Source organism: Eriocheir sinensis, chromosome 57 (assembly GCF_024679095.1).
Source record: "Eriocheir sinensis breed Jianghai 21 chromosome 57, ASM2467909v1, whole genome shotgun sequence".
In the NCBI taxonomy this organism is placed as follows: domain Eukaryota; kingdom Metazoa; phylum Arthropoda; class Malacostraca; order Decapoda; family Varunidae; genus Eriocheir; species Eriocheir sinensis.
In genome coordinates, this window is record NC_066565.1 from 1,826,373 (window position 1) to 1,839,548 (window position 13,176).

The 13,176-nt window shown below is 43.1% G+C and overlaps 1 protein-coding gene and 1 long non-coding RNA gene across 2 annotated transcripts in view; one reads left to right on the plus strand and one right to left on the minus strand.

Annotated features, from left to right (window-relative positions):
• The window catches only part of LOC126984332 (basic proline-rich protein-like), a 106,223-nt gene that overhangs the window by 51,752 nt on the left and 41,295 nt on the right, over window positions 1-13,176 (plus strand). Inside the window, exons 5-6 of the mRNA XM_050837943.1 lie at window positions 5,635-5,833; window positions 7,702-7,743. Of these exons, the coding sequence (XP_050693900.1) occupies window positions 5,635-5,833; window positions 7,702-7,743 (241 nt within the window). The remainder of the gene's footprint in view (window positions 1-5,634; window positions 5,834-7,701; window positions 7,744-13,176) is intronic.
• On the minus strand, window positions 6,112-7,410 carry LOC126984519 (uncharacterized). Its single transcript, XR_007736956.1, has 3 exons — window positions 6,952-7,410; window positions 6,720-6,822; window positions 6,112-6,590 (listed from the first exon to the last, which is right to left on the minus strand). It is a non-coding gene; the product is annotated as an uncharacterized LOC126984519 (long non-coding RNA).

The window sequence follows — 13,176 nt, forward strand, 5'->3', positions numbered from 1 at the left end:
CCTTGGGCCGACCATCAGGATCCACAGGGAAGAAGCCTTGGGCCGACCATCAGGATCCACCGGGAAGAAGCCTTGGGCCGACCATCAGGATCCACCGGGAAGAAATGGGCCGACCATCAGGATCCACCGGGAAGAAGCCTTGGGCCGACCATCAGGATCCACTGGGAAGAAGCCTTGGGCCGACCATCAGGATCCACCGGGAAGAAGCCTTGGGCCGACCATCAGGATCCACTGGGAAGAAGCCTTGGGCCGACCATCAGGATCTACCGGGAAGAAGCCTACCGGCGCAATAGGCCACGACGTAAAAAAAAAAAACATATTTAATCACCCTGGAAATACCTCACCTGTGCCAACCATATTTAAGAACAGCACTTTTATGGGAGAGTAGGAAAATGAAAAACTCAAAAGTATAAAACAAAAGACTTTGGGTGCACAAATCCCTAAAGAAAAGAAAGGAGAATGTGTGACTCAATGGAAAGAACCTCTGGACGATGAACAAAGATTCCATCAATAATTCTGACGCAGGGAAACAGAGAGAGACTGGGGCGTATTACTAGCCATTTCGTGGCCCGAGTTCACATATTTGACAAGGCTTTCGTAGGAGTTTGGGGCATTTCCAGGGGTAGTTTTATGACCCTGGTGGTAGTGTGACCCTTCTTCTGTACCGTGAGCCTAAGGAAACACACATTTGACAAGGCTTTCGTAGGAGTTTGGGGCATATCCAGAAGACGTTTTATGACCCTGGTGGCAGTTTGACCCTTCTTCTGTACCGTGAACCTAAGGAAACACACATTTGACAAGGCTTTCGTATGGGTTTGGGGCATTTCCAGGTGTAGTTTTATGACCCTGGTGGTAGTTTGCCCCTGCTTCTGTACCGTGAACCTAAGGAAACAGACATTTGACAAGGCTTTCGTATGGGGTTGGGGCATTTCCAGGTGTAGTTTTATGACCCTGGTGGTAGTGTGACCCTTCTGTACCGTGAACCTAAGGAAACACACATTTGACAAAGCTTTCGTAGGTGTTTGGGGCATTTCCAGTAGTTTTATGACCCTGGTGGTAGTGTGACCCTTCTGTACCGTGAACCTAAGGAAACAGACATTTGACAAGGCTTTCGTATGGGTTTGGGGCATTTCCAGGTGTAGTTTTATGACCCTGGTGGTAGTTTGACCCTTCTTCTGTACCGTGAACCTGAAGAAACACACATTAGAACCCGATTGCCCCCGTTTTTGGACTTTGGAAATGGCTGAAGTTAGAGGGGAGAGTCTCTTATAAAACCGTGCAGAATGTTGCGCTGCCTTCCCCAAAGCTGCGGCTGTGTGCTGTGCTGGTGCTGGTCTGTGACGGAAGCGTGTTCGGTCTATCCAGCACAGACAGACCCCGGTAAAACTATTCCCGCTGACAAACCTCCCGGGCTGCTGGTGACGGTTCGCTCCTGTGCCATTCAGGTCCCAAGCAGTGTGACCAGAACAACGTGTGAACCCTTGAAGTATATTTTGCCGGTGTGGACGAGTCACTTGTCGTACAGAGGGGTTGCACGTGACGTCATCACTTCTCAGCTGCCCCGCAAAGGCCCGCCATTTTGGGAGGCACATATTTACCGCAAGAGAGCTCCCCAGCTTTTCCCCGTCATGTTACTGTGTGGGTGGGTGTGTTAGTGGTCCATCTATTACTGTGGGTGGGTGTGTTAGTGGCCCATCTATTACTGTGTTGGTGTGGGTGTTAGTGTCCATCTGTTACTGTGTGGGTGGGTGTGTTAGTGGTCCATCTATTACTGTGGGTGTGGGTGTTAGTGGCCCATCTATTACTGTGTGGGTGGGTGTGTTAGTGTCCATCTCTTACTGTGTGGGTGTGGGTGTTAATGGCCCATCTATTACTGTGTGGGTGTGGGTGTGTTAGTGTCCATCTATTACTGTGTGGGTGGGTGTGTTAGTGTCCATCTCTTACTGTGTGGGTGTGGGTGTTAATGGCCCATCTATTACTGTGTGGGTGGGTGTGTTAGTGTCCATCTATTACTGTGTGGGTGTGGGTGTTAATGGCCCATCTATTACTGTGTGGGTGTGGGTGTTAGTGTCCATCTATTACTGTGTGGGTGGGTGTGTTAGTGTCCATCTATTACTGTGTGGGTGGGTGTGTTAGTGTCCATCTATTACTGTGTGGGTGTGGGTGTGTCCATCTATTACTGTGTGGGTGGGTGTGTTAGTGTCCATCTATTACTGTGTGGGTGTGGGTGTTAATGGCCCATCTATTACTGTGTGGGTGTGGGTGTTAGTGTCCATCTATTACTGTGTGGGTGTGGGTGTTAATGGCCCATCTATTACTGTGTGGGTGTGGGTGTTAGTGTCCATCTATTACTGTGTGGGTGGGTGTGTTAGTGTCCATCTATTACTGTGTGGGTGGGTGTGTTAGTGTCCATCTATTACTGTGTTGGTGTGGGTGTTAGTGTCCATCTATTACTGTGTGGGTGGGTGTGTTAGTGTCCATCTATTACTGTGTGGGTGTGTGTGTTAGTGTCCATCTATTACTGTGTGGGTGGGTGTGTTAGTGGTCCATCTATTACTGTGGGTGGGTGTGTTAGTGTCCATCTCTTACTGTGTGGGTGTGTGTGTTAGTGTCCATCTATTACTGGGTGTGTTAGTGTCCATCTATTACTGGGTGTGTTAGTGTCCATCTATTACTGTTACTGATAGGCGCTACACTGCCCCTCGCGGTAGGTAGACAGGGGCTGCCAAGTATAGGTCAGCGGGCTTATTGCGAACCCCTTACGTTCTTATGTTCTTACTAAACACCGCCCGGAGATACCCTGGGTTAAATTAGTCATATATCCATTGTTCTTATCATCAAATATATCTTGAAGTTTGATAATAAATATATATATATACTGTACGTCCATCATCATTTGGCAGCGTAATGGATAGTTATATAACGGAGCCTGGAAATGTACAGATTATTTGCATATTCACTTAGATTGTGTCATGAAGACGGGCCAGCCATCATCAGGGGGCAGGGGCTCAGCTGATCGAACTTGCCTCCCAAAATGGCGGACAGTTATTTTTCCACAAACAAAAGCGAAGCGGTGTGACGTCAGTGCAACCCCTCTATAGTATGAATCAGGCGTCATACGTTTAGCAGGAATCTCTCTCTCTCTCTCTCTCTCTCTCTCTCTCTCTCTCTCTCTCTCTCTCTCTCTCTCTCTCTCTCTCTCTCTCTCATGACCTTGTTCCGTTTTCTTTTCCTCGTTTTCTTTTTTGTGTCATAGAAAAAGGGAGTGGCTCATTATTATTTTCGTTATTATTATTATTATTATTATTATTATTATTATTATTATTATTATTATTATTGTTATTGTTATTATTATTATTATTATTATTGTTATTGTTATTGTTGTTTTAATATCTGTAGAAAATCATGATGTCTTAGTTTAAAAGGAGGAGGAGGAGGAGGAGGAGGAGGAGGATTGTGGTAGTGAAGGGAATGTTGGTGGAGGTTATGGTGGAAGAAGAGGGAGGAGGAGGAGGAGGAGGAGGAGGAGGAGGAGCACGTCTCACCTCCACATAAAACTAATTTCTTTACACACACACACACACACACACACACACACACACACACACGCACACCAGAGTCAGTTTGATCCAGTTTTACACGCAATCCTTACATGTGTGTGTGTGTGTGTGTGTGTGTGTGTGTGTGTGTGTGTGTGTGTGTAGTGGTGCTGACAGTATTAGCTAGCGAGGTCTCTCTCTCTCTCTCTCTCTCTCTCTCTCTCTCTCTCTCTCTCTCTCTCTCTCTCTCTTCACCTTATCTTTCCTCTCAGTCCGTTTCCCTCTTTTTTCTTCTCTTTCTCAACTTCTCCTCCTCCTCCTCCTCCTCCTCCTCCTCCTCCTCCTGACCTTTATAAATTGACCTACATTATATAGAGGAAAATATTGACCTTACGTGGAGGGAGGGAGGAGGAGGGAGAGAGAGGGAGGGAAGGAAGGAAGGAGAGAGAAAAAGGGAGGGAAGGAAAGGAAAGGGAGAGAGGGAGGGAAGGAAAGAGAGAAGGGAAGGAAGGAGAGAGAGAAAAAGGGAGGGAAGGAAAGGAAAGGGAGGGAAGGAGGGAGGGAAGGAAAGGAAAGGGAGGGAAGGAGGGAGGGAGGGAAGGAAGGAAACAAGGACGGAGGAAATTGATGGAGGAGGAAATGAAGTTAAGAAGGAAGGAAGGAAGGAAGAAAAAGAAAGAAAATATAAGAATGAAGTAGTAAGAGAGAGAGAGAGAGAGAGAGAGAGAGAGTTGTTGTTGCTGAAAAATTTGCCAAAACAATGAACGTAATATTTTTTTGTCCTCTAAAAAATGAGAGAGAGAGAGAGAGAGAGAGAGAGAGTTACAAATGATCTCGTTTCTCTACATTAAAAACTATTATTATTATTATTATTATTATTATTATTATTATTATTATTATTATTATTATTGTTATCATTATTTATTTTCTTCCTATATTCTTTTCTTACATCCTCCTCCTCCTCCTCCTCCTCTCATTCTTCTTGTCTTCCTCTCCATTTTCTTCCTTTCATTCCTTACATTCCTTTCTCTCATAATTTCCTCCTCCTCCTCCTCCTCCTCCTCCTTTCTCTACCGGTAGGTCTTCTGGTGTCTGTTCTTCCTATGTATTCCTATGTATTTTCTCCTTCTCAATCTTCTTGTAGGATTTTCTTTTTTTTCTTTTTTTTTTCCTTAATCTTCTCTTTTTCTTCTTTTCCTTTCCTCCTTTTCTTCCTTTCTTCATTTATTTTCTTGTTTTCTTTGTTTTCCTTTTCATTGGGTATCTTGTTTTCTTTCTTTTCTTTTCTTTTTTATTTCTTGTTTCATTCTTTATTATTCCTTTCCTTATTTCCTTATTTCTCTTTCTCTTTCTTTTTTTTTTGTCTATTTTTAGGCCTATTCTCATCTTCTCTTATCATTGGTTTTCCCCATGGCCACTAAACACACACACACACACACACACACACACACACACACACACACTCTCTCTCTCTCTCTCTCTCTCTCTCTCTCTCTCTCTCTCTCTCTCTCTCTCTCTCTCCAGCAGTTGTTTTTTTTCTCTTCCTCTCTTCCTCCCTTTCTTCCTTCTCCTTTCCTCCCTTCTTCCTTTCCTCCCTTCTTCCTTTCCTCCCTTCTTTCTTTCCTCTTTCCTCTTTCTATATTTCATTCCTCCCTTTCTTTCTCTCCCTTCTTTCCTGCCTTCCTTCCTTCCTTCCATACTTAGATTCTCTCTCCTTCCTTCTCTCCTTCCTTCCTTCCTTCCTTCTCTCCTTCCTTCCTTAGATTCTTCCTCCTTTATCACCCTCCCTCCCTCCCTCCTTCCTTCCCTTCATTCTCTCTCCTTCCTTCCCTCCCTCCTTCCTTCCTCCCTTCCCTTCATTCTCCCTTCCTTCCTTCCCTCCTTCCTTTCTCCCCTCTCCTTCCTTTTTCCCTTCCCTTCATTCTCCCTCCCTCCCTCCCTCCTTCCTTCCCTTCATTCTCTCTCCTTCCTTCCTTCTCTTTCTCTTCCTACTCTATTTATCTACTTAATTATCTATTATGGGCATGTCACCCCCCTACCCCCCCATCCCCCCCACCCCATCACCCTTCACTAACCCCCCTTTTTCTCTCCCCAGGATCCCAGCAATGCACCCCCCAGCGGGAAGACCCAGGGTGGGGAGGGCAGCCAGGACACCCAGCAGGAACCAGGGGGGAGCGGCGCGGGGGGCGGGGTGGAGGACGCTGCCCCCCACCCCCCCTCGCGCCCCCGCTCTGGAACATGGAGTGTGGCAACGTCGCGAAGGGTGAAGATCAAGGCAGAGAAGGAGGAGGAAGGTAAGGGAAGGAGGAGGAGGAGGAGGAGGAGGAAGAAGAAGAAAAAGGGAAGGGATAGTTAGGGAAGGAAGAGGAAGAAAAAAAGAATGGATGGGCGAGACAGACTGTAGGATTGAGCGGGGACATGGCAGATGGGAGAAGGAGGAGGAGGAGGAGGAGGAGGAAGAAGAAAAAGGGAAGGAAGAGGAAGAAAAAAAGAATGGATGGGTTAGACAGACTGTATGATTGGGCGGATAAATGGCAGATGGAGTTCAATGTAGGGAAGTGCAGTATTCTGAGTGTAGGTCGGAACAACCCCTCACATAACTATTGCTTAGATAACACCCCTAGGCACTATTAATGATGTCAGTAAGTTTGCAGATGATACCAAGATCGGCAGAGTAATTGAGTATAAACTTGTGGAGAAGGGAAGGGAAGGGAAAGGAAAAGAAAGGAATGGAAAGGGAAGAGAAGGGTGGCTTAGACAGATTGTAGGACTGGGCGGGGAAATGGCAGATGCAGTTCAATGTCGGGAAGTGCAGTATTCTGAGTGTAGGTAGGAACAACCCCTCACATAACTATTGCTTAGATGATACGCCCATAAGCAGGTCTGGGTGCGAGAGGGATCTAGGAGTCTTAGTGAGCTCCGATCCCCGTCCAAGGGCACAATGCATTCAAGCTAGAAATGGAGCAAACAGGGTACTGGGATTCATTTCAAGGAGCGTAAACAACAGGAGCGCCGAAGACATCCCCAAGCTGTATTTTGCATTAGCCAGACCTCATCTCGATTATGCAGTGCAGTTCTGGTGGTACGGGATGAGTGGACCAGGCTTGTGAGTGCCAATAAGATGGATACATTAAAGAAGTCAAAATCTAACCTTCTTGAATTAACCGTTATTAGTTAGACCTCATCTCGATTATGCAGTGCAGTTCTGGTGGTACGGGATGACTGGACCAGGCTTGTGAGTGCCAATAAGATGGATACATTAAAGAAGAAGTCAAAATCTAACCTTCTTGAATTAACTGTTATTAGTTAGACCTCTTCTGGAGTATGCAGTGCAGTTCTGGTGGTACGGGATGACTGGACCAGGCTTGTGAGTGTCAATAAGATGGATACATTAAAGAAGTCAAAATCTAACCTTCTTGAATTAACCGTTATTAGTTAGACCTCTTCTGGAGTATGCAGTGCAGTTCTGGTGGTACGGGATGACTGGATCAGGCTTGTGAGTGCCAATAAGATGGATTCATTAAAGAAGAAGTCAAAATCTAACATTCTTGAATTAACCGTTATTAGTTAGACCTCTTCTGGAGTATGCAGTGCAGTTCTGGTGGTAGGGGATGACTGGTCCAGGCTTGTTGTGAGTGCCAATAAGATAGATTCAAGAAGAAGTTCGAATGTAACCTTTTCCTTGAATGTATCTATCGAACTTATGAAATCGTTAGGCGAGTTCATGGATGGAGAAGTTAGGTGGGGTTAGGTTCACGGGAGCTGCCTTGTATAGACCTGCCGGCCTCTTGCAGACTCCTTAGGTTCTTATGTGAGAGAAGAAGAGGAGGAGGAGGAGGAGGAGGCGGTGGAGATAGACAGATAGATACAGATAGATAGAGTAAAAGAGAGAGAGAGAGAGAGAGAATGCAGTAAAAATCAACTTATCAAATACATCACCACCACCACCATCACCACCCTCCCCCCCTCACCACCACCACCACCACCACCACCACAAACAAAGATGGCGGCATATGCATCAGCCCACCATCTTTTAAGTATGTCTGTTTTTCCATTATGACTAAACAGAATCTCTCCCCCCCGCCCCCCCATTTTTCTCTCCCCCCTCCTCCTCCTCCTCCTCCCCCTCCCCCCTCTCCCCCCTCTTCTCTCCCCACTAAAGCTCTCGCAATGGAAGAGATATCTCCCCCCCAACCAGACTCAGGTAAGCTCCCCTCCTCCTCCTCTTCCTCCTCTTCCTCCTCCTCCTCCTCCTCCTCTTCCTTCTCCTCCTCCTCCCCATCGTTTTCGTCACAGCTATTTCCCCTCTCTATTCCTCCTCTCCTTCTTCTTCTTCTTCTCCCTTCTCTTCCTCCTCCTCCTCCTCCTCCTCCTCCTCCTCCTAATGTCTGTCTGTTTGTGTCTGTGTTATTATCTCTCTCTCTCTCTCTCTCTCTCTCTCTCTCTCTCTCTCTCTCTCTCTCTCTCTCTCTCTCATTTTCTCCCTGACTGATTTGAGACAAGTTTAAAATATCGCTGCCAATACTCTCTCTCTCTCTCTCTCTCTCTCTCTCTCTCTCTCTCTCTCTCTCTCTCTCTCTCTCTCTCTCTCTCTCTCTCTCTCTCAATCAATAAGTTTTCCCTTATTTCTCCTTCCTTCCTTCCTTCCTTCCTTCCTTTCTTCTCCATATTCTCTCTTTCCTTCTCTCTCTATTCCTTCCTCTTCCTCTTTCCTCTTTTCTTCCTCTCTCCCTTTCTTCCTTTTTTCTCTCCTCACTCTCTCTTCCCTCTTCCTAATCCCTGCTTTATTCCATCACCTTTCCTCCTTTTCCTTTCTCTCTCTCTCTCTCTCTCTCTCTCTCTCTCTCTCTCTCTCTCTCTCTCTCTCTCTCTCTCTCTCTCTCTCTCTCTCTCTCTCTCTCTCTCTCTCTCTCTCTCTCTCTCTCTCTCTCTCTCTCTCTCTCCATTCTTTTCTCTTCCTATCTCCCCTTCCCTTCCCTTCCCTTCCCTTCCTTTCCTTTCTCTTCATTTCTATTTTCATCCTTTCCTTTCTCTTATATTTCTTCTCCTCCATCCCTTCCCTTCCCTTCCCTTCCCTTCCTTTCTCCGTCCTTCCCTTCCCTTCCTATCTTCTCTGTTATAACCCTTTTCCTCTATTTTTCCTTTCTTCCTTAACTCCTTCCTTCCCTTCTCTCCCCTTCCCTTCCCTTCCCTTCCCTTCCCTTCCCTTCCCTTCCCTCTCACTCATTCTTACCCCCTTCCCTCCTCATCCTCCCCTCCCTTCCCTCCCCCTCCCCACTCTAATAGCATGCATATGAAGTAGTTCCCCCTTCCCTCCATTCCCCTTCCCTCCCCTCCCTCCCCCTCCCTCCCTATTAAAACTCCTTTGAAAAATGTTAAAATATAAATGACACCAAAAGAGCCAAAATTTCCTAAAACCCCAAAATTTCTCTTTCGAAAATAATTCCTTTCCAAAACTATTCCCCAAAATGAAGTGATAAAAGGATTCGAAAATTTCCTTACAATCACTTAAAACTAAATTCCCCAAAGTGATAAATTCTTAAAAAGCAAAAATTTCCATAAAAAACGATGATTTCCATAAAAAAACGAAAATTTCCATAAAAAACGAGAAATTTCCATAAAAAACGAAAATTTATATAAAAAACGAAAATTTACATAAGAAACGAAAATTTACATAAAAAAACGATAATTTCTCCCCAAAACTAAATTCCCAAAATGATGAATTAAAAAAAAACCAAAATTTTCACGAAAAAAAAAACAATTTACTATAAAAAAAAAAAATTCACCCCCCAAAAAGGAAAGTGCAAACGATGGCATAATTGGCAACACTGTAATTAAGAAAAAAAAAATAGATGGCAACACTGTAGTTAAGAAAAAAATAACTGGCAACACTGTAGTTAAGAAAAAAATCATTGGCAACACTGTGTAGTGAAGAAAAAAATAATTGGCAACACTGTGTAGTTAAGAAAAAAAATTATTGGCAACACTGTGTAATTAAAAAAAATACAATTGGCAACACTGTGTAGTTAAGAAAAAAATAATTGGCAACACTGTAATTAAGAACAAAATGATTGGCAACACTGTGTAATTAAGAAAAAATGATTGGCAACACTGTAATGTAATGCGTTGCTTGTGTGATTGTTTGTGCTCTTGAGAATTGTTATTAATATTTTCTACTTAACGATATTATAGATCAAGATTATAACTAGGCAACAAATAAATGAACAAATAAAAGTAATTGAGATTTTTTTATTAATATATTTTTCACGGTAATAAAATTTGACCATAAAAACAAACAACCACACAAACAGCAATTATTATTATCATTATCATCATTATTTTTGCTATTATTATTATTATCATTATTATTATTATTATTACTATTTATGCATTTTTCAAGGTAAATTTGATGTTGTCTGTGTCCCTGTATATAGTTAGTGTATGTTAGTGTAATATTATTATTATTATTATTATTATTATTATTATTATTATTATTTGTATTTGTGTTTTCAGATATATTATTGTTACTGTGTGTGTGTGTGTGTGTGTGTGTGTGTCTCTCTCTCTCTCTCTCTCTCTCTCTCTCTCTCTCTCTCTCTCTCTCTCTCTCTCTCTCTCTCTCTCTCTCTCTCTCTCTCTCTCTGTATATATAACCTCATATTTTCTGAGAGAGAGAGAGAGAGAGAATCACCCTACAAGTTGGCAACCCCCGCCCACTCTTCCAGCTTCTCTTCGTCAGCGCCGGAAATCAGGGGATGACATTCTGGCGGCTGGAAGTGGAGGTGGAGGTGGAGGTGGAGGAGGAGGTGGAGTGGCCACGGCGCGAAGGAAGGAAGGTGGACCGCAAGGCTTCTTTGATTCCTTCCGTCCTCGCTCGAAGTCCGACGCGCGCGCCATCTGTAATTAACTCTATTTGAGACCTTTTTGTTTTTGACCTAATACGGTTTTTCTTCACTGATTTTCAACTTTACTATCTTGTTTTTCTATCTTAATCTGTATCTTATTGTGTCTACTTTGTCTTGCTTAGTTTATCTTGCTTTTTATAATCTTTAATTTTGATTCATCTTGTTTATCTTACTTTTCAAATTCTTAACTTCTTACTTTTTTCAAATCCTTTACTTTAATTTATTTTTTCTATCTTACTTTTTCAAATCCTTAACTTTAATTTATCTTGTTTATCTTACTTTTCAAATTCTTAACTTCTTACTTTTTTCAAATCCTTTACTTTAATTTATTTTTTCTATCTCACTTTTACAAATCCTTAACTTTAATTTATCTTGTTTATCTTACTTTTCAAATTCTTAACTTCTTACTTTTTCAAATCCTTAACTCTCATGTGTTTTGTCTATCTTACTTTTCAAATCCTTAACTATCTTGTCTATCATTAACTTTAATTATCTTACTTTTTCTACTACTACTACTACTACTACTATTACTACTACTACTACTACTACTACTACTACTACTACTACTACTACTATTACTACTACTGTTTGGGTACTAATAGATTCCCTTCTCTTCCTTAATGGGTTGTTTTTATTCAATAGTTCGTTCGTATGTTTGTTTGTTAATAGTCTGCCGTTGTTTGTTTGTTTGTAAGTATGTTTGTTTTGAGTTCGCATCCCGGTCTGCTTTTGTTTACCTTGTATTTGTTTGTTTGTTTGTTTGTTTGTTTAATGGAATGCACTGACCTTTTTTTTCTTCTTTATTAACTTACTAACTATTAATTTATGTGTTATTATTATTATTATTATTATTATTATTATTATTATTATTACGTGTTTGTTTTGTTTATTTTTAAGTCTTGTTTGTTTCGTGTTTCTCTCTCTCTCTCTCTCTCTCTCTCTCTCTCTCTCTCTCTCTCTCTCTCTCTCTCTCTCTCTCTCTCTCTCCATTACCTGCATTTATATTATTGTTGTTGTTATTGTTATTAATCTTGTTATTTGTTTTCTAACCCTCCTCCTCTTCCTCCTCCTCCTCCTCCTTATATTCTCCTTTTTACCATGTTTTCCTCCTCCTCCTCCTCCTCCTCCTCCTCCTCCTCCTCCTCTTTGGTCATGCTAATCTTTTTCTCCTTCGATAAACCAAATGAAGAAAGATCGAATCGCTTTTTGCTGTTGCTGAATGGAGTTGAATAGGAAGAAGAAGAAAGAAGAAGAAGAAGAAGAAGAAGAAGAAGAAGAAGAAGATGGCACTGGAAAAGAGAGGATAAAAGAAAAAAGACGAAAAATAAGAGAAAAACAACAGACCCAAAACAGATAAGGGCTACATCACCTGTGGGCTACATCATGGAGTGCCGTTACAAATGCGGAACTCCTGAAGAAGAAGAAGAAGAAATTATCAAGAGGTGACCTACGAAGCGATACATAGCGACAGAGACCCAAGAAGAAAAAAATGAAGGTAGAGTGCTAAATGAAAGTCCACTCAGCAATCAACATACACCCATCCCATACCGAGATCAAAATCAGTGCCGATACAAAGGCCTGGCTGGGAGAAATCTCAAGCCTCTGTGACATCAAGATCAAGCGTTTGTTTACATTTGAGCGACGGGAGATTCAAACTTGGAGATGAAACCCACGGCCTAACTAGCCTTATAAAACGCTCCAAAAGAAGAAGAAGAAGCAGAAAGCATAGAGAGAAAAATCAAGATATACTTACAACACACGTTAACACAGAGAATATATTAACACATATAGCGATTACACGGCCACAGCAGATAACACACGCCGCGGTAAGGCGAAAACGCAAGTTACAGAGCTAGGTTAAGATCTCACTGCAGCCTTCCATGTCTCGTTGCCTACTTATCCAACACTATGTTCTTCTGCAGTCACACATGTCTTCCACTAACCTTCCCACCTCCCGGAACACCGCAGCTATCAAAACCATGGTGGCCGTAGCCCTGAAGGGTGTGTGTCGCCCCGCGCGGCCCACAGCACGAGGCGTGGAGACCCAGGGAGGGCCAAGGTGGCGGGGGCCCTGCTAGGAGGTTCATGTGTATTCCCCTGTCGTTTAGTGACCCCTTGGGGAGTTGAGGGGGGTGAAGCCCCCTCATAAGGAGGTTCAAGGGTAAATATGAAGATTCACTACACGCCTCCAATATTGCCCCCACAAGAATAATAACAACCTTTCCAAGGTCTCACATACTGTACGTTGTACTTGTTAGGAGGGGGGTCGAGGGGGACGTTAGAGGTTAGGTTATGTAAAGTTCGGTTGGGGTAGTTCAAATAAAAATTATGTTCCCCCACCCAAAAAAAAAGATTTCCCACGGGTCCCCCAAGATTGTTAGGGGAAGGCCTTAGGCCTTTCTCTTTACCTTTAAGTACTTCCACCTTCATATTATGGTTGAGGGACATGCATTTCGTCCCTTAACTATAATGTGCAGGCATAATATTGTATTTTAGAGGTGCGGAGTCAATCTCCACAATTACCGAGTGACTTTATTCACTTGTATTTTAGTGATCCCTTGGGGGGGGTGAGGGGGACAAAGCCTCCTTGTAGGTAAGAGCATATTGTATTTTAGCTGTGGTGAGGTGCAGGGTTTGGCAGCCACAGGACGCTGTGAGCTCCTCCACCCACGCCACACGGGGTCACTCACACAGTTCATGACTATTCCCACACTTGTTTTCATCTCAACATT